This window comes from Daucus carota, chromosome 2 (assembly GCF_001625215.2).
Source record: "Daucus carota subsp. sativus chromosome 2, DH1 v3.0, whole genome shotgun sequence".
NCBI lineage: Eukaryota > Viridiplantae > Streptophyta > Magnoliopsida > Apiales > Apiaceae > Daucus > Daucus carota.
Window position 1 is genome coordinate 41619613 of NC_030382.2, and position 25395 is coordinate 41645007.

General features: G+C 37.2%; 2 protein-coding genes across 3 annotated transcripts; one reads left to right on the forward strand and one right to left on the reverse strand.

Annotated features, from left to right (window-relative positions):
- Positions 1 to 5197: 5197 nt before the first annotated feature.
- LOC108207589 (uncharacterized) lies at positions 5198 to 6348 on the forward strand. The gene is made up of 2 exons (XM_017378024.1): positions 5198 to 6018; positions 6126 to 6348. The coding sequence occupies exons 1-2, from the start codon at positions 5198 to 5200 to the stop codon at positions 6346 to 6348; spliced, it is 1044 nt and encodes a 347-aa protein (XP_017233513.1).
- Positions 6349 to 12631: 6283 nt separating this feature from the next.
- On the reverse strand, positions 12632 to 19999 carry LOC108206001 (protein NRT1/ PTR FAMILY 2.7). 2 transcript variants are annotated; one of them, XM_017376156.2, is made up of 5 exons: positions 19785 to 19999; positions 19395 to 19686; positions 19100 to 19317; positions 14100 to 14596; positions 12632 to 13644 (listed from the first exon to the last, which is right to left on the reverse strand). In XM_017376156.2, the coding sequence occupies exons 2-5, from the start codon at positions 19528 to 19530 to the stop codon at positions 12807 to 12809; spliced, it is 1689 nt and encodes a 562-aa protein (XP_017231645.1). In that variant the 5' UTR covers positions 19531 to 19686; positions 19785 to 19999; the 3' UTR covers positions 12632 to 12806. The 2 variants fall into 2 exon arrangements, with proteins under 2 accessions (XP_017231645.1, XP_017231644.1); XM_017376155.2 differs by lacking the exon at positions 19785 to 19999 and having other exon boundaries at positions 19395 to 19748.
- Between the last annotated feature and the right edge of the window lie 5396 nt (positions 20000 to 25395).

Consider the following 25395-nt stretch of genomic DNA (forward strand, 5'->3'; position numbering starts at 1 on the left):
ATGCTTTGATACTTTGTTTTTTGATGCTTGATTTTGGGATGCATGTTAAATAAAAAACAAGCACTTTATTTAGATAGTTGTAAATAGATAGATGGATTTGCAGGTACATGGCTTGAACACAACCAAACACAAACACAAACTTAACCAACCACCCCACCCCACCTCATAAATCATGCTATCTTGTCTTCATTCAAGAGCTTACGGATATAACTTGGCGGCTCCAACAGATCCTCAAGGCCACCAGGTGCATGGATTGCACAGTTGGCAAAAGCAGCAACTGGCAAGTTTGCAGAGCGAGGGATGTGAACAATGTCACAGTGGTCCCAAGATTCAGACATAATTTGCCTAATGAGAACAATCAGATCAAACATCTCATTATTCTCATCAGGATAGAGCACCTGATCCACAGCTTCTTCACACTCACATTCGAGGATGACAGACTTCTCCCCCTTTTCCCAAGCTAACCTCAATCCAGACCAGATTGACCATAACTCCGCAGTAACCGGCACTGCCAAGCCAATCATGCTTTGACAGCCCTTGATCCAGTTTCCATGTTCATCTCTCATGATACAAGCAATCGCAGCCTTCATTTCGGACCTAACAAACACACCCTTGACATTGATTTTGACACAACCATTTCGTGGCTTGCTCCATGTAGACATTGTAACTGTAAAAGCAGCTGATAAAACAATAGTGAATATTATGTTGAATGCAAAAACAATGAAGAGTACATCTCAATTTATAGGCAGAAGATGAAAATTTTAAAGAGGAAAAGAGCGGAGAGAGTTTACAGGGAGATGAAGGCAGACAAAATGGATGGTGTGGTAAGAAATAATCTGTAACTAGAGGTGTATATATATTTGGAGAAGGCTGCTGGGTGTGAATTAGGGTTTATTTCAACGAGGAGACGCATCCTTTCATGGAGGTGCCATCTAATCAGAATTTAGAGATCAGAATTTAGAGTATCATGGATACCACAACGGCTATATTGTTTCATGTCCGGACAATCCTAACCAGTTGGGTATCTGACTGATATAGCTAAAATCGAACCTTGTTAGAAATTCGTTTAGAAATTGGTAGACCAAGAATACACACACGCTTTATCGTCTAATTTTCTTTAAAAAGAAAATTAATAGGTATTTTATGAAATACGCCATAATCTGTTTAAAGTATTACCATTTAGAAAAATTTCTTTGAAAATTTTATGTATTTGATTCCTGCATGAAACTTTTCTAAATTTTGAAATTCTCGACATATTCCTTAATTAAGTTATATGGTGAGTAATATAAATTGCAGATAGTATGAACATTTTGTGTAGTTAATAATAATTTTTTTTTGAAATAAGTTAATAATTATTATTATTATATCTTTTAAGTTCTGGATGCTTTATATTTCATATATTTATATTAATATGTAAATAATCCTCAGTAATGCTATTCGTTATAAAATAAATTAATTCTGTGAAAATATAAAATAAGCTCTAAAAATTTTCTCTCCCACCCCCAAACTAATATACACATATTATATATTATGTAACAGTTGTATTATATTCATACTTTAAAAATTTGTTATGAATACATGTACTTATTATATATTATATATTTTGTAACAGTTGTATTATATTCACACTTTAAAAATTTGTTATGAATACATGTACTTATTATATATTTCAAGTAAGTGACTTAAACATAAGATTATAATATAAATTAATTGTAGAGTAATTTGTCCTTTGCACTCCTTATAGTTGGACACAAATTTTATTGGTCTCAAACCATGTTTCTAATTTACATGTTGCACCACTATGTTTTGAACTTGCTTCATTCTACACCTTTTTTGATAACTTCTGTTCAAATCGACTCTTACTTTAAGCATGAAAAAAAAGGTAAAACATGAAAGATTTTTACAATTATGGATTATAATTATATAGATATTTAATATTTTGTCGCCATCTATGCTATGATAATAATCAATTTGGACAGAATTTGGTCAATAAGGTGTAAAATAATATGAGTAGGAATATGTCCTTTTCACTTCAGGATGTAACAACACTTCTAAAATGTTAATAATATAGTTCTTTGTGCAAAATATGACTGAGAAACATATTTTGTGACTAAATCAAAAAATAAAGGGTTAAACCAAACCAAACATAATCGGTATTTCTCGCTTAGAGCATGTTTAGGGAGGGTGAAACATATGCTCCCTATGGATGAAACATATGCCTCCTCTTTTGAAAGAGTAGGGAGGCTGTTTCAGTGAAAACTCATTTGTGGTGAAATTCTTTACAGCATGTTGGGGAGGGTGAAACATACGCAGCCGATGCCCCCTCTAGAGTGGGGAGACTGTTTTCGTGAAAACTCATTTGTGGTGAAATACTCTCTCATTGCGTGACATGAGCCTTTTTCTCAAATCAAATCGGAGTATCAAAACCGTCAAAATAAACGGTGTAAAAATAATCAAACTTATGCGTAATTCTCCAAACCACTATCCATCGTAATCATACACATCCATTTTATCCAATCACATCGAACTCTCCAACCGACCTCACAACAAGAGACACAAGTCACTATCCAACATCGAACTTTTTGAATATGATTCCATTCCACCGAGAAATAATTGTGTGTCTCACAATTAATTAATTTTAATAATATTTTCATTATTAAATATTCCTATTAGAGTATTATAATTAATTAGAATGATAATAATATTCTAAAATTAGTATGTTGATTGGATATGAATTGAAACAACCCTGGTCAAATTCCGAGTATTTTCCGAAAATCGGGTCAAGTCCCGAATTCCGAATCCGAAAATAAGCCCAAATATACTAGCCCAACTGCAACAACTTGGGTAATCCACAAGCCCACCACAGGCCCCCAAAAGATCATGATTTGTTGATGCAATTAGTAGCAGTACTTATGCTTATAAAGGAAAATAAAGTCCTCATACTTCCCGATGTGTGACTAGGGTTTACAAACTCCCCCACTTAAATTCCTGACATCCTTGTCAGGCCGAAACGGATAGCCCATACTCCCCCACTTAAATTCCTGACATCCTTGTCAGGCCGAAACGGATAGCCCATAGGCCCAGATCGAACCTCTCTAGCTATTGTGGGATAATACCGACTAGTTTCGTGTCCCCACCTCCAGATCTCTGTCCATTGCGGGATAATACCACTAGCTTTAGTGTCCCCACCTCCGGCAACTTGACGAATCAAGCTTTCGAGAGCCTGCTCTGAATACCATATGAAACAACCCGGGTCAAATCCCGAGTCTTTTCCGAAAATCGGGTCCAGTCCCGAATTCCGAATCCGAAAATAAGCCCAAATATACTGGCCCAACTGCAACAACTTGGGTAATCCACAAGCCCACCACAAGCTCCCAAAAAATCATGATTTTTTTGATGCAATAACAGTACTTATGCTTATAAAGTAAACTAAAGTCCACACACTTCCTGATGTGGGACTAGAATGTTACATAAATATATACTAAAGTCAACATATATGTACATGTAAAGTGCATAATTTAGCCCTTCATGAGGATCATACACGATAAACTATTAATGATGTCATAAGTAATTATCACAGTGATAATGGTGTAATAATTCTCTAACTTGAATTTACAATTTTTCTACATAAAAAGTAATTTTTTTTATTGTATCAAAGGATATATTTAACCGGATAATGATAAAATTGAATATTATGTATTATATCTCACTTTATAGATAAATTTACGAAATGCATCGTTCTGCTCAAATTTTAATTTAATAATTAACAACTACACATTGATGATGAAAATAAAGAATAAATTATTAAGAGGAAGTCACGTATCAAGCTTTGAGTTTAATCTATAACGTTAAGATTCAAGGAATTAAATTATGTGAAACATTAGTCATAAAAGATTTCACAGAATTGCTGATTTGATTTTATTACTTGGTTCTCATTATTTGTAATTTTAATATCAGATAATATAAATATGATCAGCTTAATAATAATTTACACGATATCACACAAGAACGCTAAAAGAAGATTTAATTAAATTATGAATTTAAATTAAATAATAATTTAAGTTTAATTTTAGTACTAATTAAGCAAAAGTTTTGAGAAAACAACATTCTTATAGATGCATCAATGTATATATGTTGCAGTGTGATATAGTGTGCGATTGTATCTGTGGTATATATCTTGTAAAAAGTAGACAACCACAAAGAGGGACACATGGGTAATATTATTGGAAATTGAACAATCATATTTGATTGATGGTTAGAATATTGCATCAACGTCTGATCTCATATCATATGTCCTAGTAATTTATACACGTGATAAAAGTATGCTGGTGAGATTATTCTTAATTAAACAATCATTAATTGAAATTAAAAATAACAAAAATCAGAAATAATTAATAGAATAATAGAAAAAAGAAAAGGCTGAATAAAGTTTAGAGCCTCAATCGTCCAAGTTTGAAACACGAATCCGGGATTATCAATAAATTTTCGTCACAAAAAATAGTTGAGGATTCTGTATTATTTTAGTAATTTGATTAAATTATTATGGATCGCAATTATATCCACGTAGTTAAGTCTCATTTGAAGAAATGATAGACTCCTGAATTTTCTTGAATATTTTATAAAATATGTTATCGAATCACTAAAAAGTAAAATATACAAGTTTAATAATAAGAATTAAAATATTCATTATTATCATCTCTGATATCTTCTTGTTATTTTTATGATGATTAATCATAAAAGTAGACTGATATAGAAAGATTGCTTGCATGAAATATGATCATATACCTGTTGCAAAAGAAAATTTTTTCAAACGAGTATATATAGTATATATAAAACAAGCTTGTTGTTTTTTTTCTTTTCCAAAACAGAAGAATGCATATTCTTATTTTATTCAACTTTTACAGAAATTTCTTAATATATCCAGATAAACCATATCAGATACATGACACACAAACCAACGGTCGCGATTGTCTAAAAATTGTACATAGCCGTTCATTTGAAAAGATATCAATAAAACCCTAGCTTCCGAATGGATTGCACCTCAACCAAAGGACGCATCTCTCAGGGTCTATTCACACTGACTTTGCTATATATTACACCTTTCTCTCATATTCATTCATACCACCACACTCTTCATCTTCTCTTCAAACAAATCACAACTTCTCCAAATTCTATACACCAGTAATTCTATCAAGTCATGGCAATGGAGACCGAGTTCGAATGCTATGACGATAAGTTTGCTTTGTACGATCCAGCCTTTTATTCTGTCGAAGAAAACATCAGCGACGAAGATTTTAACCTTTTCCATACAATTGACCGCACTCTGTTTTACAGGCTAGTCCGTAAACTCGGCCGCAACGTCGAGGAATCTATGTTCGTAGTGGCATTCCTCATCTGGCTCGAGAGGATCGGATGTGGCCGCGATGCTGTCCACAAAGTAACTTCTTGGCCATTTCATTTGCTCGATCAACTTGCTAATGAAATTGCTGGCCTTTCGATGTGGCTGGACGGGAGCAACAGGGACCCGGAGTACAGGAATCTCTATGTGCTTCTCAAATTGCTCTCTCGTGACATCAACTGGCTCAGTTTTCATGAGAAGCGGATTAAGATCCTTCATGCTGTGAGGAAGATCGTTTCCGAAGTCTGCAGGAGGGCCTTTCGAGACATACTGGCTAGTAATTGTCATTTTGTAGATGTGGAAGGAGATCGAATGTGGTATGCTTATATTAATCCAGTTGTTGTACCACCTCCTATGTTCCACAATGGTGGAGTCAGGTTCCCTCAAATTGAGTTTGGAGGAAATTCGCGTGCTGTACACAGCTTAATGGATCCCTCCTACAATGTCAGAAAAGTATTGGAGAATCCCGGTGCTGATTTAAGTGAAATTTTTGGAGGAATGCAGCTGGTGGATGGTTGCGACGACGAACCTCACGTTGCACCGGTTGACAGAACAATATTTTTGACATTCTCCAAAGGATATTACATTGCAGAACTAGAATTAAGAGAATTCTTCACAAGGTATCATTTAACATTCATGCCGATATGTAATTAATTACTATAGATAATAGTTATTATATATAATTATCGTGAATAATTGTCTTGACATGGTTATTCGTTTGGTACAGAATTTTTGGTGATTTTATAGAGGATATGATTATGGAAAACGTATCAAGTGATAGACAACCATTATATGCTCGAATGGTTTGCCGTTCATCTTCCATCATTCCTCGAATTGCTCCTTTTGGGACAAAAACCAAGTACTCCATCAACGGAAAGCAAGTATGGGCTAAAAAGTATGAAAGGCGAAGCCGAGCATCATCTTCGTCCGGAAATGCCACTTCAGAGTAAAACAAAAAAAATGAATTTTAGGTAATTGAAACTAGAGTTTTATTGTGTTCTTATGTTTGGATAAAATGTTGGGATTTTATGACTACTTAATATATATATATATGAGTTCATCATTTCTCATTATATATATGGAAGATGTTGTTGATTCACTAGTCTTGCGAAATTGAAATTTTTTTATATTGCGCCATTCTGTACCCATATAAATTTGACTTTTAAGAACAAAAATCAAACCAAATATTCGAAAATTGATCAATTGACTACATAGAAAGTTATAATAAAAAAATGGCAAATCGGAAATTGAGATTACAATGTCCGAGTACTTTTCAGGTTCGGGTAAACATCAACTTTCACATGATTACAAAAGATAAGTAATTTTGAAGTACCATTCATTAGCGGAATTTTTTTTCAATAAGATTTAAGTTCATTTTAGAAGAATAATTACCAGTACAACATGTGTAAATGGGTTAAATGGTGTTTTCATCACTCAACTGACTATGAATTTTCACTTGGGTCATCAAACTAATCTTCAGTCAAATAATTGTGCAAATAAAAACTTTCAATCAAGTCACTAGCCATTACTGACGTTAACTTTTGGACGGAAAACTGAGTTGACGTGCTTACATGGCAGATTGGCAACCTATGTGGCTGCTCCAGGTCATTGGACTGTCAGATCCGCCCCGTCACCTTATAACCCAGCACCCATAACCCATTTCTAACTTCTCCTTCCTCATTTCTTCTCCTGCACTTTCTTCTTCAACCTTCTCGAAGAACTCCACAAAAATCTTACACATTAGGCCTTGCATTTTATCAGCAGCCTCTTTAAACTCCTTGTTCGTCACAAAAAATGAGTTTGATTATCCCTTTCTTAGTGCCTTTGTTTGATGAACTTGTGAAAGGTTTCGAGTTGGTGGCTGACATTTTAACTGTGAAGAGTTTTGTGTGTAATGTTCTTGATTTTGGATAGTTCTCAAGCGGAAATTGAGATGGGTTTCACTAAAGCCATTCCTGCTGTCATAGCGAAGCTTCAGCTATGGGATTCGGCTTCGACTTCCTCGGCATCGACTTTCGCGAAATCGACTTCGACTTCCTCGGCATCTTCTTCAGTGATCTAATTCATCTTTTTATGTGGAATCAACCGAATCTCGACTCCAGAGCGTGTTCTCACCATCTTCACAATTACAAGTTTTGTCTAATTTGGGGGGATTCTAAATTGGTTTTAGTTAGGAGTTTGAATTGATGGTGGGTAACTGGGTGGTATGTATGTATCGGGTTGGAGTTGGATCGGGGTTAGTATTGGATCGGGTTTAAAAGCTAACTGGTTAAAAAGTTGACGTGTCATGTTATGTGGCACAATTTAACGGCCTACCGTCTAAAATCAACCACATTTAACGGCTGTGAAATATTTAGTGTGTTTAATGAGTCAGGTGAAATATTTGTGCTATTAGGTGATTTGACTGAAAACTTTTTGAGTTTCTGACCCAAGTGAAAATTCGTAGTCAGTTGGGTGATGAAAACGCCATTTAACCCATGTGTAAATATAGGAATATGATTAATTGTCGGTTAAAATTAGAGAATCTCGAACCCATAACATGAGTTCTTATTACTTATTAATGTGAAATATTGGACAAATGAAAGTGACACTGATTTAATTGATAAGTTGTTTCTTAAACAAAAGTGTCAAAATGGGCTCTTTTTAATTTTAATTCTCTCCAATTGAAAAGTTTAAATAAGAAAATGTAAGTCCTTGATAATCTCTCATGTTGGTTTTAGGCCTCATCCTCAATGGGTTCGGACCTCGCCTATTAGTCAAGTGAACCTCGCTCTCGACGAATTTGGAGGGTCAAAGTATTTTCTAGATGAAAGAAACGCAATGTTGTATTACGTTATTGCATTGTCCATCATATGAAGAACATGTCCTTATCAAAAATTAAGGAGGTGTCTCTGATTGTCTCTTCATATCAAATTATGAGGCACCTCTAATGTTTAGTACCTTATCCCTGGTCAATTAAAGAAGATCATAAACTTATCTGCAGAAGAAGTTTGGAGTTGGACATTACACTACATTTATATCATTAGCCTCCCATCTAATAAAGGAAAAGGGTTGGGTCAAAAGGCACGAATTTATTTAACTTAGACGAGGTGGCCTATTATGCTAAAATTCGAAATGACACATCTATTTGGAATAGTATGGAACTACATTTGGCTTAATTCTCATAAACAGGCCGTTGCATAGACACAAAAATATTTTCAATAAAATCTCAAACCACAGCTGAATCCCAAATCACAAACCATTTTCCATCGTGCATCGTCATCAACCACCACATATTAGTATTCATCTCCAAATCCTGTCATTAATTACCACATTTCTCCATTTACGGTTGGCGCTCGAAGCGGCATTGATATATACAAGGAACGATGTTGCAACAAAATATAAATTATTTGATGAAGGAACCAAGACTAATGAAATCACAAACAATGGCACCCGAACGAATAACTAGGCCCCACCGTCCCCCACCCAATGAGGAGCCCAGCAGCCATCAACACACCACCGGTTAGAGGACAACACCCGTTCCACAATCAATTTTAAACTTCTCAACACTATCTCTTCCTTCATTGACACCCTCAGAGTTATATCCATTGGACTCTACAAAGAAATAGACCAGAGTGACCCGCATCAGTGAAATTAGTGTGCCGCCCGTCAGTAGAAGGAGATTATTGATGATGGAATTAGTATTAATAAGATTGGTATCGAACACCCTTATCGGCTTCAAAATATCAAGGGAAACAGATGTCATCGCCCAAGAAAAGGGCTACTAATTGAGAATGCAGAATCATTAAGTCATGGTGGAGCACGAAATCATAGCAATAGATTTTAAATGAGACCCCTGGGATATGGGAGTATAAGATGCCTCAATTAAGTGAAGCAATTAAGTGAAGCATCCGGGAGAACAAGAGGTCGTCAATTAGGAAAATGTTTGGTGCATATAATTGTGTACATAATTTTATACATAATAACATGTGGAGGGTTTTAATTGGAATGGTCCTCGTGTATTCACATCAACCATTCCAATTTTCCAATTAAAACATTCCACATCAATTGTCATGTCATTAAATCATTAAGTACAAATTTTATGTACACAATTATGTGCACCTAGCACTACTCCATCAATTACGACTCCCGCTTGTATCGTGGGCCGTAACAGGCAGGTTGTAGCAAGTCACGAGATCAACAAGCAGAAGAGAAGATCGAAGACTGATAGACATAAATATTTCAATTTTGTTTAAGATTTTTTGGAATTTTATTTGATAATGTATTTTTTTTAATTAGTGGTTTAAATAGGCTAATCTAATTCTTACTTATATATAAATCATGATTGTTAATTTAAATAATAATTTAATTATATTGTATATAAATTAATGTATATAACTTTACCTATTGGATTTATATTTGTGATATTTTAATTTTAATCATATTTAATAGTGTCACTACGATAAAATCAATTAATCGTATTTTTACCTGAATTTAGAAATTAACTTCTACTTTATAAAATCCTAATTGAATACCACCAGATTTTGTAGCATCATTTAATATCCTAATCGAATACCTTCGGATTTCATTAATGAGAAAAAGTGCTTTAAAATCCCAATCGAATACAACCCCCTTAAAATACATTGAGAAATGACACAAAATCCATCATTTTATGAAATTTAAAAAAAATTCATCAGCATTTGAATACCACCGGATTTTAATGAATTTTAAACAATCTCAATTGAATACGATCAGATTTTTAAGCATGATTTAAAATCTCAATTGAATGCCACCAGTTTTTATAACATAATTTAAAATTTCAATTGAATACTCAAAGATTTTAATGAATTTTAAACAATCCCAATTGAATACCCTCGGATTTCAGGAATGAAAAAAAAAAATCCTTTAAAATCTCAATTGAATATCACTAGATTTTATAGCATAATTTAAAATCTCAATTGAATACTCTAAGATTTTAATGGATTTTAAACAATCACAATTGAATATTCTCGAATTTCAACAATGAAAAAATCTTTTAAAATCTCAATCACACCCACTCGAATCTTTTATGTGGAATTGTTCTTAAATAGAATATCATAATCAATTAAAATAAAACTTTCTTATAATGTACATTTAACTGTTTCTGGAGATTGCCAAACCAACGGTTAGGATTGTCAAAGAATCAAGACCTAAATTTTTACGAAAGGACGCGTCTCTTCGCTCAAATAAACCCTAGGTCACTCTACACCAAGTCTACTACTATATATATCTAAGCCCCTGAGCTCAATTCTTACCACCACACCTCCTTTCATTTCCTCTTCAAAATCATTTCAAAACCGCCCAACACATATACCCGTAATTCTATCAAATCAAGGCAATGGATATTACTCAGTTTGATTTCGATGGCCATAAATTCTTTCCTTTGTATGATCCAGCCTTGTCTTTGGACAGAGTAACAATTACAGACGAAGAATTTAATCTTTTCCATACAACTGAAAGGAAGCTATTCTACAGGCTTGTCCGAAAACTTGGTCGTAACACCGATGAATCTATGCGAGCAGTGGCATTCCTCCTCTGGCTTGAGAGGATCGGTTACAGCCACCATGCTGTCCACAAAGTGATTGCCTGGCCTTTTCATTTGGTTGTCAAACTTGCCAATGAAATTGCAGGCTTCTTAAGGTGTCTGGAGAAAGAGACCATAGGTGGCGAGTACATTCGCATGTACTCGATTAGAAAGTTGTGCTCTCGCCACATCAAGTTACTCGAGTTTCACGATAAGAGAGTCAAGATTCTTGAGAGTGTTGCGAAAATCGTGTCTGAAGTTTGTGTGAGGGCTTTTAAAGACATTGTAACAGGTGATGGAGAGTTTGTAGATGTGGAAGGAGATGGGATGTGGCTGGCTTATATTAACCCAGCTGCTGTGGGGCGTCCTCGTTTTAACCAGAATGTTGCTGGAGGGTTTCGTCAACTAGGGTTCCGTGGAAATTCGGGTTCGGGAAAATTTGACGGCTCCCACCGGTAACAGTGGAAATTCATCGGGATGTGCAGATGCTGATCGTGGTGAAAGTTCTGGAGGTTCGCAGATGGTGAATGGCAGCAAGGATGAACTAGACGTGGCCCCAGATGATAGAACTTAGAGAATTTCGCCAAGGGATATTATATTCCTCAATCAGAACTTAAAGAATTCTTCACAAGGTACTATAGATGCGTATTTAGAATTTAATAGTGACTAAATATTCATATGTGTATTTAGATACTAATTGAAATGGATTTTTATATTCTTTTTACAGGATCTTTGGTGATTTCATAGAAGGAATGCATATGTCTAAGGTGACCGACAAGGCAACAACAGCCCCGGCCCAAAGAGGCCTGGCCCATAGACAGGGCATCCAGGTCGACTGTTCTGATTAAAAAAATTTAAGAGCCCAAAAATTATAAAAGTCATGTATTGTCCGGCTCAGAGACCGGGCATCCAAGTCGACCGTCCTGGTTCAAAACATTTAGGGGTCTAAAAATTGTAAAAGTCATGTATTGTTACCAGTATACATGAGTCCAGTAAGAATAAAACTAACTTTACTAATTAAGTTGTCGTTTTTCATAATATGTTGTTATTTGAATTTTGGTTAAAACTTGGGTGTTTTTTAAGTTATTTTCTTATTGAAGTAGACTAAAATTTGGGTTTGCATTGCTACAAGTTGTATTTTATCAAATTTAATAAAGTAAAAAATTAGGCCTCATTTACTTTTTTCGCCGTGGGCCCCTCAAAGGGTATGGAACGGCCCTCGCAACAACCATTGTTTGCTCGAATAGTTTGCCCTTCATCCGCCATCATTCCTCACCATATTGCTCCGCCTAATAAAAAACCTATTAAGATTTGTCTCACATCGATTATGAGAGAGGCAAAAAGTTAGAATATAAACCGTCAGAACAATTCCAATAGAATGAGGTTTTTTGGAATGTGTTCAAAAACAAAGCGATGCGGACTGGACCCAAAACGGACAATTCATATTTGGTGGAGTTATGGCTGTTTAGATGGCCCAACATATGATATTAGAACAAGTTTGGAACGGTGCATGACAATCACATGGACTCCAGATCGAACAGGCCGGTGATATTCATCACCATAATTAGCAACTAATCAGGAAAACAAATTTCAACAATCTTTTTAAGTGCCTTGTGTTTGTGTCACCAGAGTATGTTTGGATTCTATATGACTATATATATATATTTGAATATATGTGTGTTTGTTGACAATGAATACATATTAATTATTGTAATAATTCGTCCAATAAAACCAATATTATGCAGTAGAAAGAACACTGCTTTCTACAGTCTACATTGCTGATTATGAATATAATACATTCGAATGATTCATGAACTGGAAGCAGTACGCAGTGGTAATTATTCATCACATGTGAACATATTCTAATTATGTAACAGAATGAACATTAAGCTTGACAGCAGCGCAATAGTTAAAAGACTTGGCACAAATCAGATAATAGGCGAAATTCAACATTCCAATCCCTGCCATAATCCCATAAACATAATCTGCTCTCCCCGCATTAATATCATCCGGCAACCAGTCTGTTGCTCGCCGTACCAATCCAATAACCACAGCACTCGAATAAAAGCCAATTCCAACTATCAAAGAAATCATAGCTGTAGCAGTGTTCCTTAACGATTCGGGAAATTCTTGATAATAAAAGGCAACTTGTCCTGGATAATGTAATGCTTCACTGATCCCAATAATTGTTAAGTTTATCCCTAGCCAAAATGCTGACATTGGCACTTCCGAGCCTGGTTGATCATCCAAGTGAAATTTTTTCACAACTTGTAACCGCTGATTTTCGACTATGGCAGACCCTACTAGGGCTATAATGTTTATCAGATGACCGACTCCTATTCGTTGAAGTGGGGTTGGGTGATCACCGGTTAATTTTTGCCACCAGGGAAATACCAAGCGGTCCAAGATTGAGAGTGATACGCAGGTGGACAAAATGTTGAAGGTTAGAAAGGAAGCTGCTGGAACCTCAAAGTTCTTTCCGAAATGTTTGTCCATTGTAAGAGCTTCAAGAAGTATTAGACTTATAAAAACACCTATGGTGGCACTAAGTAGAATACTAGAAGACCATAGGGGAACTATTCTTAGTAGGGTTTTTAGGTCTTCTACTTCTTCAACTGTACAATGCTTCCATGATCTCTTCTCAATCAGCAAGTCACTCGATTGATTATTGCTCTCTAGTTTCAAAGCTGCATTGTTTAAGAAGCTGCACCATGAAAATAATATTGAATTTTAGGTAATATCTAATTTTCTTTAGATATCAACAACTAAATTGGGAGAAATAATACATGATTATGATAATATTTAAAAATACTCTAATAATATATTTGCGGATATATGGATGCGCTTTACGTATAGAAATATTTTTTTTTGATATAATTTTAATAGATATCTTCACAACAAATATCACATAGTACAAAATATAAAACAAGTGCATAATCATATTATTATCACTATTCAAATTAATCCTAGAAATATCTACTTTCTACCTTCCTAAAAAACTGATAGTAACAAAATTTTACGCAAAATGACATGTACTCATGTTAATAATACCAATCAAAACATCCCACCTCAATTATCATGTCATTTTGTGTAAAATTTTGCCCACAATTATATAACGTAGCAATATTGCTCAACTGAATTTGTGCTTTCAATCCATACCTGAAATCTGTAGTGGGGCCATGGTTTAATCTTGACAGCTCAGCACTACCATAAAAATAGCAGTTATTTCTTGCTGCATTTCTTTTCATGATTGCTGCAACTACAACTCTGGCAATGCTCGCAAAAGGACTTTCTTTAGGCTTCACATGGTGATAATATCGCATTCCAGACAAGAACACCATGAATCCAGTTAGATTTGCAGCAACACAAACTCCAAATCCCAAACCCCAATTTATTTTATCTTGAATATAAACAACCACGGTGGAGCTACAGGCTATACAAGCATATGAAATTACAAAGTACCAGTTGAAGAAAATATTTTTATCATGATTGTTTTGGAATTGATCCGCGCCCATAGTAGCTACTGTGATCCCGGTGCCGCCGGCCCCAAGTGAAGCTAGGGCTATACCAGTGTACAAGGCTACCAGCGATGCATTCGTGCATGGTGGAGGGTGCAAGAAGTTCACTGAAGCAGTCAAGGTTATCAAGATCATCCCCTATTAGACATTACTCATTTTAGTAATTGGGAAACCTTTTTTTTAGCTAATAGAACTCACATATCCATATGCTATATATACAGATATTTTTATTTAAAAAAATCAAGTCTACAGCTTCAATAATAACATACTGCCGGCCGGTTTGTAGTATGTTTCTGCAGACATGAAACAAATATCCTAGGATTACAGATTCAACATGGAAGAAACAACTAGGTCAAATATAGCAGCAGGTGTATATAACTTGTGACACAAAGTAAATTACCTGATATTTTTTTTAACTTAGGACGCCGGCAAAAACGACGGAAAATTTCTGTCATAAATGATACTAATTACGACAGACAAGGCGGGAAGAATCCGTAGTAAATGACCACAAATGGTATAGTGATAATAGGTTGTAGTTCTGGATGTTGAGCATTTGGTGCAAAATATATTATCATGTCAATTATGTGTGTGCTGATGATGAATTAACAATAATCAAAAGAAAATAAAATAATAAAAAAGGAAACAAAGATTTGAATCTATGTATAAATCTCTCACCTTAAAGCGTATTCGCTTCGTCAATATGCGTATGCGTAAGACGATATCGTAACACGGAAAAACAAGCTAGTCAAGTGTTGACATAGAAGAGAATGATTCTGATCATGTTTACAACAGTATAGTTTTAATGATGAATCATAAACACTTTATAATGAATCTATAGTCCCGATATTATGAAATTTGTGCAATACTCAATTAAATAACTAATTTCATAATTAATTAGTTGATTATCAATAATTTATAATTAAATCAAATTAATATTATCAAATCAATTAATTTGAAATTAAAACAAACAATTTATGTCAATTTCCCAGCCCTGTGCAAAATAATTAATTAGCAACTAATCTGGTTTTATTTGGCTAAAGTTTTTACTCCATTCATGTTTGTATGTCGCACATACGAAAAGTCAAAAACAATTGCAAAGTCACGAATTTCTTCTTAAAATCAGACGACATGCACCCCCGACCCCGTACATGTGTAAGTGGTGGAGCAATACACTAGTTAGTAACACGTATAAAGACTAGAAAAGTGTTTTGCTATATAAAATTTTTAAGAGCTCTTTATCATTTTGTCATGGAATATAAGATCTTAACTTTCATTTTTCACTACTCAAAAAGCATCTTCGAATTATGCTAACTCATACATCCTTTAGTCGTATTAAATACTTTACTTTGTATTAAAAAGCTCTCACATAGGAGAAGCTTTTTTTATTTTTATTAACATATTTATGTATCAAATTCCATTCGCCCCATGGAAAGTTTTCTAATTATAAATTGTTGTCAACACAAACACAAGACCTGCTCAAATCTTTGCTCAAAATGACTTCTTAATGTGAGGCTTCCGTGTATATTTTCAAACAATCCCCCATGAAAGAGATTGATGGTTCAGTAGCACAACTAGACATTGACTTGATGATATTTTTTTTATCAAACATAGCATATGATTGGTAAATAAAACTCATTAACCTTCACTTGATGAAGCATTTCAACTTTACGGGTAGAAATTAGAGTAATATCCTTGAATTGTTCGACCATTCATGTAAATAATATGACGTCCTTATCACTATATCTCTGTGACTTTGTTAACTCGCATGAGTATATTCATTTTAGCCATGGACATCATCCCGATTTTACAAAAATTTCTATTGAAATGTGTCTAACATAATTCTACAATGACATATTCCTAATTCTCTCCTACATATATGTGATTTTTAACTTAAAGAATAACCCATGTTTTACTCAACAGAATTCTAGCTATTCCAAAACCTAAACTCCATTTATTCAATAAAGAATAATAAGAGTATAGGCTTATCCTTGTTCTGTATGGGTCTCGCCATCTCCTCATTATTAAGATAGGCTAGGGTCGGGTTACCCCAATAATAATTTTGTCTTCATGATTTAGATTGCCCATTGAACAAAATTATTGGTATTTCCCATTAATAAGGTTAGGTGTCCACCATGATGTCGTTAACAAATAAATTTAAGCATATCCCTCTTCATGATTTATCAACCAAGTATGATTCTACATAATTGCATCAAACTCATGGACTCTTTCAACATAAGTCCTTCAAGTGATGTTATCGCTTCTTATATGTTTCGAATCACCTTTCTCAAGCAAATAAATCATGAAATATGATAATCTATTTCACTGCTACCACATCTTTGCCCTCACTCTTGTCATTCTTACCATATATAACTAATAAGTTCTTTTAGACATTGTGGGGCATTCGATATCTAGCTTACAAGGAATCATAATCTCAAAAATGAGTTGTTTCTAAACTCTATAATCCTAATTTTTGGAATATATGGGATCTTAAATATATGCATGAGAAGCTAATATGTAGTACTATATGATGGATATTCGATGAAAATGCAATGCTCGATCTTTAGACCAATCTTCACCTTCTTAGGTGTAGTGATTAATACATTAGCAAGGCACCCTCACACTTTCAAGTGTTGGTAATTTGGATTCTCTTTCTTCCATATCTCATAAGGCATCTCATCCTTAATTTTGTGAATATCCTAATTAAAACATGATTTTCACTTGAGATGCTTCCCTCCAAGTTGACTACAAATTCATAGTTTAACAATATGACGTGCATTATCTCTTTAAGAGTGTGATATAAACACTCAGTTAATTATTCCATTTAACTGAGGTGAGTATGATGTAGTTCCTCATAATTATACCGTGTTGTGAATAGAATTCGCAAAAGGCTCAATATATCACCTAAGATATTTTCGCATTGTTGTGATTTTCTCTTTCCATTGTGTCTCAACTATCCTCATAAATTTTAAATCTATCGTTCGCATTGTATTTGCTTTTAATAAAATATACATAGTAGTATTTTGCACAATCATCCACGAATCCAATAAAAGACTTATTTCCACCTTTTGTCATAGCAGATTTTAAATCACATATATCACTATGTATCAAGCTTATCACTTTAGCATTTCTTTCGACGTGTTTAAATGTCGATCTCCTTGGTTTTGCCTCAACACAAGTTTCATACTTATACTTATGTTTTTAATTGATATTCAATTTTTATATGTATTTGCACTTAGACATTATAAAATGTCATAATTTATATATATGTCTTACTCAAGCATGTCATAAATTAGGAGACTCAAACAAGTACTTATAAAATTCTTCATTTCATTATTGTCTTTAATAGACATTATATTGAATTTAAAAAGTCATGAATCACATACCCTTGCCTATAAACATACCACTTTTAGATAAAATAGCATTATTTAGCTCTATCATAATATGAAAGCCATATTTACTCAATAGAGAACCAGCCACGAGGTTCTTGTGAATATGAGACACATAAATTACATTATTTAAACAAACATAAATGAAAGAGAAGTTCGGAATAAGAAATCGAGTTTGAGGGGAGTGTTAGATTTTGTAAACTCTCCTATTAATAACATGCAACTAGGTTTGTAATATGCATGCAGTAGTATAATGAACGAAAATAAAGCAGTTTTTTATGCAAAGAAACAAACATATATCCTCTTACCAAAGAAAGTAAAGAAGAAACAGACATCCTGGAAATATGAATTCAACATTGAAGCGGCACTAGTACTTGAATAAATATATATAGCAGCTGGAGTTTATGCACACAACTGATAAATCTTATAGATATTAAAAACTTATTTAGATTATTTGACTAGAGAATGAACAAAAAGAAAGGCATTTGTGCATGGAAGTGGTGTAGTTTATGAACAATGATGGGACAAATAATAGTGGCCCTTAGCCAATAGTAGTGCATGGGCGCACTTAAATTTTGCCTGAGGAATATCATAGTGTCGTTCGGGACCATACAAGTGCTTTGGTATCTATTTATAAATATATTTATTTGAATATATTAAAAAAAATGAGTGTTAATTATTGGGACAAATTTTATAATAAAAAGTGATAAAAGTACTAATAAGTACTTTTAAAGATAGAGAAAACAAATTATTAGTATTTTTAATAACTTGACAATATATTACTCCTTCCGTCCCAGCCAATTCTTTACGTTTGGTTTGGGCACGGAGGTTAAGAATTATGTATAAAGTAGTGTAAAAGATAAAGAAAAATGGGTGAAGTGGCGGGACCCATCAATTTTTAATGTATAAAAGAGAGATAGTGGAGTAAAAGTAGTGTGAAAAGAAAGGAAAAGTTGGGAAGTGGTGGGACCCATTTACTATTTTTGGTAAGTTTTGAAATATAAAGAATTGGATGGAACATCTCAAAAAGGAAACTGTAAAGAATCTGGGGAGTAGTAATTTTGGTTTGGCGAGCTCCAAGAGGGAGGTGCTCTCAGCTGCATAGCTTGCCGAGAAACTATTCTTTTTCTCACTCTTTTGCTAAATGACTATTCCTTTTATTATGCAGTAAGCCAATAGAAGTCCAGGCATTGTCTCTAGCTACTTTAGAACAGAAACTAAAAAATATGATATGGAGTGAGTATATGGTTTTTACCAGCAAGGAAATCATAGAGAAGATGGTGATGACCGAGAAGGAGCCAAGAAAAGAGTCTGCTAGAATAGCTCCAGCGATGGGGAACAGAAAGCTGGAGCCGGAGACAATGCTACTGATTTGGGTAGCACGTATACTCTTTATATTGAACACGGTGATTAAGTAAACCGTTAGGTTGCATCCCCACCCTGTAGACGCCAGAGATAATCCCATCTCAGAACCTGCAATTTTCAATACATATCAACAAGTCCATTTGCTAAGCTTACTGTACAATAAGTCAGTTCTGAATTATGTATACCTATGATATATGGGAAGGCTTTCCAGCCACCTCGCTTACTCTCCTGCATCTGCATGCAGCCCTCATCCGGTGCTTCTGATGATAGCGTCTGCTCGGAAGATTCGCCTTCGACGTGCTCTAACTCTGAGTACTTCATGTTTATAACTCTCTCACACACACTCTATTTACTCTTTCTGATCTGATCTTTCCTTAAAGTGACTTGAGGTCTGAGGATATGCACATGCATTACTTCTCTTCTCTGCGCACCCAGGGGGCGACTTGTAATTTTGGAGAGGAAGTGCTAAAGCTGTGGCTGAAAATATACATCAGGATTCAGAAAGGATTGATATGATTTGTAATAATGCATGTGATCAAGAATATATGTCTGACACAAGGAACACAATGAATCACCTGAGGTCATAATTGGAAAGGAACAGTGCACTATCATGTTCGGTGGATAGGAGTGTGCTAACAGTTTTCCGGGTTAGTCGAGCTGCGTGAAAGCTGACCTGGACACGGGATTATAAAAATAGGAACCGAATGAAACAGACAGTCTGATGATGGACGGAAAGTTTCAATGTACATATAGATGAGTACTCTAGAAGACTGTTTTGTTAAAAATTATGTACGATTTAGCAACCTTACATTTTCTATCAAGTTACTGATCTGATTGCATAAACCTGAGGTTTGCACCCCAGTGGTCCTGCATAGGTTCCTTCAGTTTGTCCACATGCATAGAACTTTAATATAATCAATACTAGACAGCTAATTCTAATGATTGTCTTCTTCTTTATGGAAATATTCCATTAATAATAGATTTACCCTGATCCCTCTTTTCTCCGTTAAATTTCAAGTTTCAAACTGAGGAATAGGGCTTGCCTGCATGGTTTATTTATCATACTTTTGAGGCTAGTATTAATCTAGTCTTTATTTGTGCGGCAAATTTTATTTTGAAATTTCTCTTTTATAACACAATTTCAACACAGAATACTCAAAGCCAGCTATAAATTTTAAAAGAAGAATGCTAGATCATATAAATTCAAAATCAAATTAAATAAATTCGAAATGTTACTAATCATTATTTACTTGACTATAACTCTATGAATTGTCTACATATACAACCAATAAATCAACTATAACATCACAAACTAATATACCTTCAACGCAACGTTGGGGAAAGAATTTTGAATATTTAATTAGTTTCAATTCTTTAGCATTATTCATTATAAAATAATTAGATTATAAATTGTTGATATTTAAAAAAAATGATTTCCGGCCATCTTTGTTCTCAGAAAAATAAAAAGATGATTTCCACCTTGTTCAAAATAAAAAGAATAAAAAGATGATTTCCACCCTATTTTGTCTCGTGGAAAAAATATAGAAAGATTAACAGAATTTTAACGTGTGTACGTGACACTTTATTTTCTTTTTTTATGACAAGGAGGAAATTTATCAGTTATGCTAGTCCAATGGCAGACAGCATCATGAGACGAAATAAAATATCAAAATCTCTCGTTTGATACCCTTTGTTCCAAGCTAAAAGGAGTTTATTCACAAATAATTTTCCGTAAAGATCTGTGATTTATATTATATATATTTGTCTCATTTATTTTTATTCAATATTTTTTGTTAGCCTCAACTTTATACACTATACGAGTAAAGTAAGATAAAGTAAGATCACCGAAGTATATGGATATCCATGCATTGTCGATGGTTCTGCCCATTTTGGGTCGAATAAAATAATATTCCCCGTCTCCGAGTTTTTTCTATTTGAGAGACATAAGACTTAACATTTGAAATAAGAATTTAGTAGTATCTTTTAAAAAATGTTTAAATATATTTTGTAAAAATATGGCAGACAGCATCATGAAACGAAATAGATAATGATAAGGTACCACGCTACAGTGACCGCCAACAGTACCCGCCCCAGCTACAGGGTCTGAAGACCTCCAAAGTCAGACCTCATCATTACTAAGTACAAGGCAAACAGGGTAACAAGCATGCACCAATCCCAAAAGGACAGAAAAAAGGACAGTAGGTGCACCAAAACAGCCACCCATGCTGGGGAGTGGCTATAGACCCATACCCGCCACTGTAGCAACAGTGGCGGCCAAGGGCCTATATAAGGAACTCCCCAGCCAAAATGGAAGGTAAGTGCAAATTCCTCCCCAAAACTCTCTCAAAAAAGCATCTCTCGCCATACATTTAGAGTGAAAACTCTCTGATTTCCCTTACTTGTCAAGCACATCCAAATCACTGATTATCACGCCGGAGGCGCCTCACGGGATGTCACCCCCCGTGTAGCGTTGTTTTGCAGGTTAGGTCTTGCCTGAAGCTTCCCGGAACAGTGCACTGGAACCCTAGACGAGATTTGGAGTTATCATTTGGCGCGCCAGGAAGGGGACTTCTCCCTAAGAGAAACCTAATCGTATCCCTAGAAGTCGGGCAGATTTATGCAAACTCGATCCGGACTTATAGTAAGTCAGACCAGCAACATGGCAAACCCTCGCCCAAACATGCAAAATACCAACCTGCTAAACCCCGACCCTACCGACCCTAACGTTCAAGTAGTCGGCGACGACGTACTCCTGCAAAACTTATCCCCATCCGGGAACTCCATCCCCAACGCGGGACCAAACACCAACGCAGTACCTCCCCCGCTCACTCAGGGGGAGCCCATCGATCTGACAAAGTTCACACAGCAACAGATCGACATAATGCTAAAAGTAGCATCTGCCTTCCCACAACCTAGAGGGGAAGCACGCGGAAACCATGAACCCCAAGATGAGGAGGAGCGAAGTGAAGCTCATAGCCAGCCTCACCCACAAAAATCCACAGCATCACACCTTGGACCGTCACAAAACACGAACCACAAAAACCACGGTGGCCAACAACACCGCCCCTCGACCTGGAAGGAAAATAGGAGAATCCGGGATCTGAAAAAGGAGCTCGAGGCCAAGCAAGCAGAGTACGAAAGGGCCCGCGCCCGTCTCGAAGGCCGTCGTACCGAGACCCCTGAGGCCCGCAATGACACAGGAAGCGTCAACCCCTCCAACGCGGACATGCTCAACACGCTCATGGCCCTAAAAAAGCGCCTCGAAGATGGCACCAGTGGTGAAGTCGGAGAATCCCCTTTCACAAAAAGACTAGAGGACGAACCAAAGCAAAGGCACATCAAGCATCTCAACCTGAACCCTTTTGACGGGATGGGAGACCCCGAGGAGCACCTCAGCTACTTTAACCAACTGGCCCTGCATTACGAGTACCGCGACCTCACTAAATGCCGTTTCTTCGCCGCCACCTTGAGGGGAAGCGCGCAACGGTGGTTCAGCCGCGTCCCTGCCAGGAGCATAGACACTTGGGCCGACTTCAAAAGGGCATTCCTGAACAAATTCAGGGCAAACCAACCTCAGGAGGTGCATACTTCCTACTTACAAACCATCGGGCAAAGAGAAGGGGAGTCCCTACAGAGCTACATCAATCGCTTCAAGGAAGCGGTCAACAAGATCATCTGCGTAAACGAGATAGAGGCCCTCGTCCATCTGAAGAGAGGACTTGACCCGTATGAATGCGAAAAATACGTTGTCAAACTAATGGAAGTACAGCCTACAACATTAGCCAAGGCATACGACCTGGCATCCCAAGCCGTCACAGAAGCGGAATCTCTGGCCGTGTTAAAACGGGCACGAGCACCTCCCGCCAGCAATCAGAAACACTACCCACGTGAGCGACACGCCCCGTACCAAAAGCCCGTGGAGCAGATGCAAGTTCAAACTACGCATGGACCTCCCGCCAACAAAAACAACAACATATCCGTGAAAGATCGTCTAGGCCCCGCGGTGGGTCCCCGCCCCGAGAAGCGCCCTGAGCCTAATTGGACTAAGTTCAGCCTCACCCGGTCTGCCCTGTTAAGAGACATTAAAAACAAGCCATTTTACCAAGCACCGCCAGCCATGTGGACAAACCCGGAGGACCGGAACAAAGAGCGCCACTGCGAATATCACGAAACACATGGGCACTCTACGGATAGCTGCCTCGCACTCAAACACTTCCTGGAACGACAAGCTAAAGCGGGAAACCTAAACCAATACCTCCCTCGTGATCTGCCACCACCACCACAGGACCATCGAGACGGTCGAAATGTGGTCAACCCCGTTTTCGGCGGCACCGTCACGCCCCCTGCCCCAGGCGGGCCTTCAGTGTATGCCATCGCCCAGGGAGAGGTGCACAGCCCCATATACTTCACACATGCAGATTACGAAGGTATCAACCCGGATCACAACGAAGCACTAGTCGTATCCCTGGACATAGCAGAAAACGAGGTAAAAAGAATATTGGTGGATAATGGCTCCTCTGCAGACATCTGCTTCCAGCACACCTGGGATCGACTGCGCCTCAACAACGCGGTTCCCGAACCCTGCCTTGAAGAGACACCCTTATATGGTTTTGGACACAACGCTGTGCCCATAGCGGGAGTAGCCCATCTGCCGGTCACCTTCGGGTCACCACCCCACCAAATCACCAAGACAATCAAATTTTACATCATTAACGCAGTTTCCTCATACAACATGATCCTGGGGAGGCCAACCCTAAATGCGCTCAGAGCGATCCCATCAACCTCACACCTCAAAATGAAGTTTCCAACTCCCACGGGAATAGGCGAAATCAAAGGGGACTCTGAAACCTCAAAACGGTGTTATGGGATAGCCCTGGTCCTGACGGCCACCGAGCCCGGGAATATCAAGCGGGAAAACGCCGACAAGCGGAAGCAGGAGAAGCGAAAGAAACGCGCAGAGAACTTCCAAAGGAAGAACAAACGACACCGAGAGGTGCAAGTCATAGAGACCCATGATCCCACGCACGAAGAGCCCCCACGCATGGATGCCGAACTCAAGAAATGCTTGTTACGGGATGAGCAGCCCGTGGCAAAACCTGCTGTGGCAACAGAGCAAATTCAGCTCTCTCCCGCCGACCCCACACGAAAAATCAGCATTGGGGCCGGTTTAGAGTCAGTGTTCAAGAAGGAACTCACAGATTTGCTGCGCGAATACGCAGACGTCTTTGCATGGAGCCCAAAAGACATGCCTGGCCTCGATGAATCCGTGGCCATGCACAAACTGAGTGTCGACCCCAAGAAGGCGCCAAAAAAGCAGAAGCGGCGCAACTTCGCACCGGACCGCCAAAAAGCAATCGACGCGGAAATAGATAAACTGTTGGACGCAGATTTGATCTGTGAGGTCTCATACCCGGATTGGGTGGCAAACGTTGTGCTCGTCAAAAAAGCTAACGGGAAATGGCGCATGTGCGTCGATTACACAGACCTTAACGCAGCGTGCCCTAAGGACCCATACCCGTTACCAAGCATAGACCAACTCATTGACGCAACGGCCGGGCACCTCATGCTCAGTTTCATGGACGCTTTCTCAGGGTACAACCAGATTAAGATGGCACCGGAAGACTGCGAGAAAACTGCTTTCATCACTCATAGAGGAGTATACTGCTACAAGGTCATGCCTTTCGGTCTCATCAACGCAGGCGCCACCTACCAACGCATGATGAATAAGATCTTCGCACCGCAATTAGGACGCAACATGGAAGTCTATGTCGATGACATGATTGTCAAATCTATGCTCCAAGAGACGCACTTGACCGACCTGCGAGAATGCTTCGCAAACCTCAGAAAGCACAACATGAAACTTAACCCCGACAAATGCACTTTCGCCTTGGGAGCGGGTAAATTCTTGGGTTTCCTGGTGAGCCAACGCGGGATCGAGGCTAACCCGGAGAAAATCCAAGCCGTCATTGACATGCAGCCCCCAAAAACCATCAAGGACGTTCAACGCCTCACTGGGCGCCTCGCAGCATTGCGACGGTTCATATCCAAGCTTGCGGAACGATGCCTCCCTTTCTTCGACACCCTCAAGGGAGCACTCAAAACCAAAAAACTCACATGGACAGAGGAGTGCCAAAAAGCCTTTGAGGACCTCAAGACGTACCTGGCGTCCGCGCCACTCTTGACGAC

Bases quoted from the DNA above. Each gene is read 5' to 3' on its own strand.
- LOC108207589 (XM_017378024.1), top strand. From the start codon at position 5,198: ATGGCAATGGAGACCGAGTTCGAATGCTATGACGATAAGTTTGCTTTG. The intron at 6,019-6,125 runs GTATCATTTAAC...CGTTTGGTACAG, and splicing joins TTAAGAGAATTCTTCACAAG to AATTTTTGGTGATTTTATAG.
- LOC108206001 (XM_017376156.2), bottom strand. From the start codon at position 19,530: ATGAAGTACTCAGAGTTAGAGCACGTCGAAGGCGAATCTTCCGAGCAG. The intron at 14,597-19,099 runs GTAAAAACCATA...AATGTCTAATAG, and splicing joins TCTCTATGATTTCCTTGCTG to GGGATGATCTTGATAACCTT. The intron at 13,645-14,099 runs GTATGGATTGAA...TTCATGGTGCAG, and splicing joins GGCCCCACTACAGATTTCAG to CTTCTTAAACAATGCAGCTT.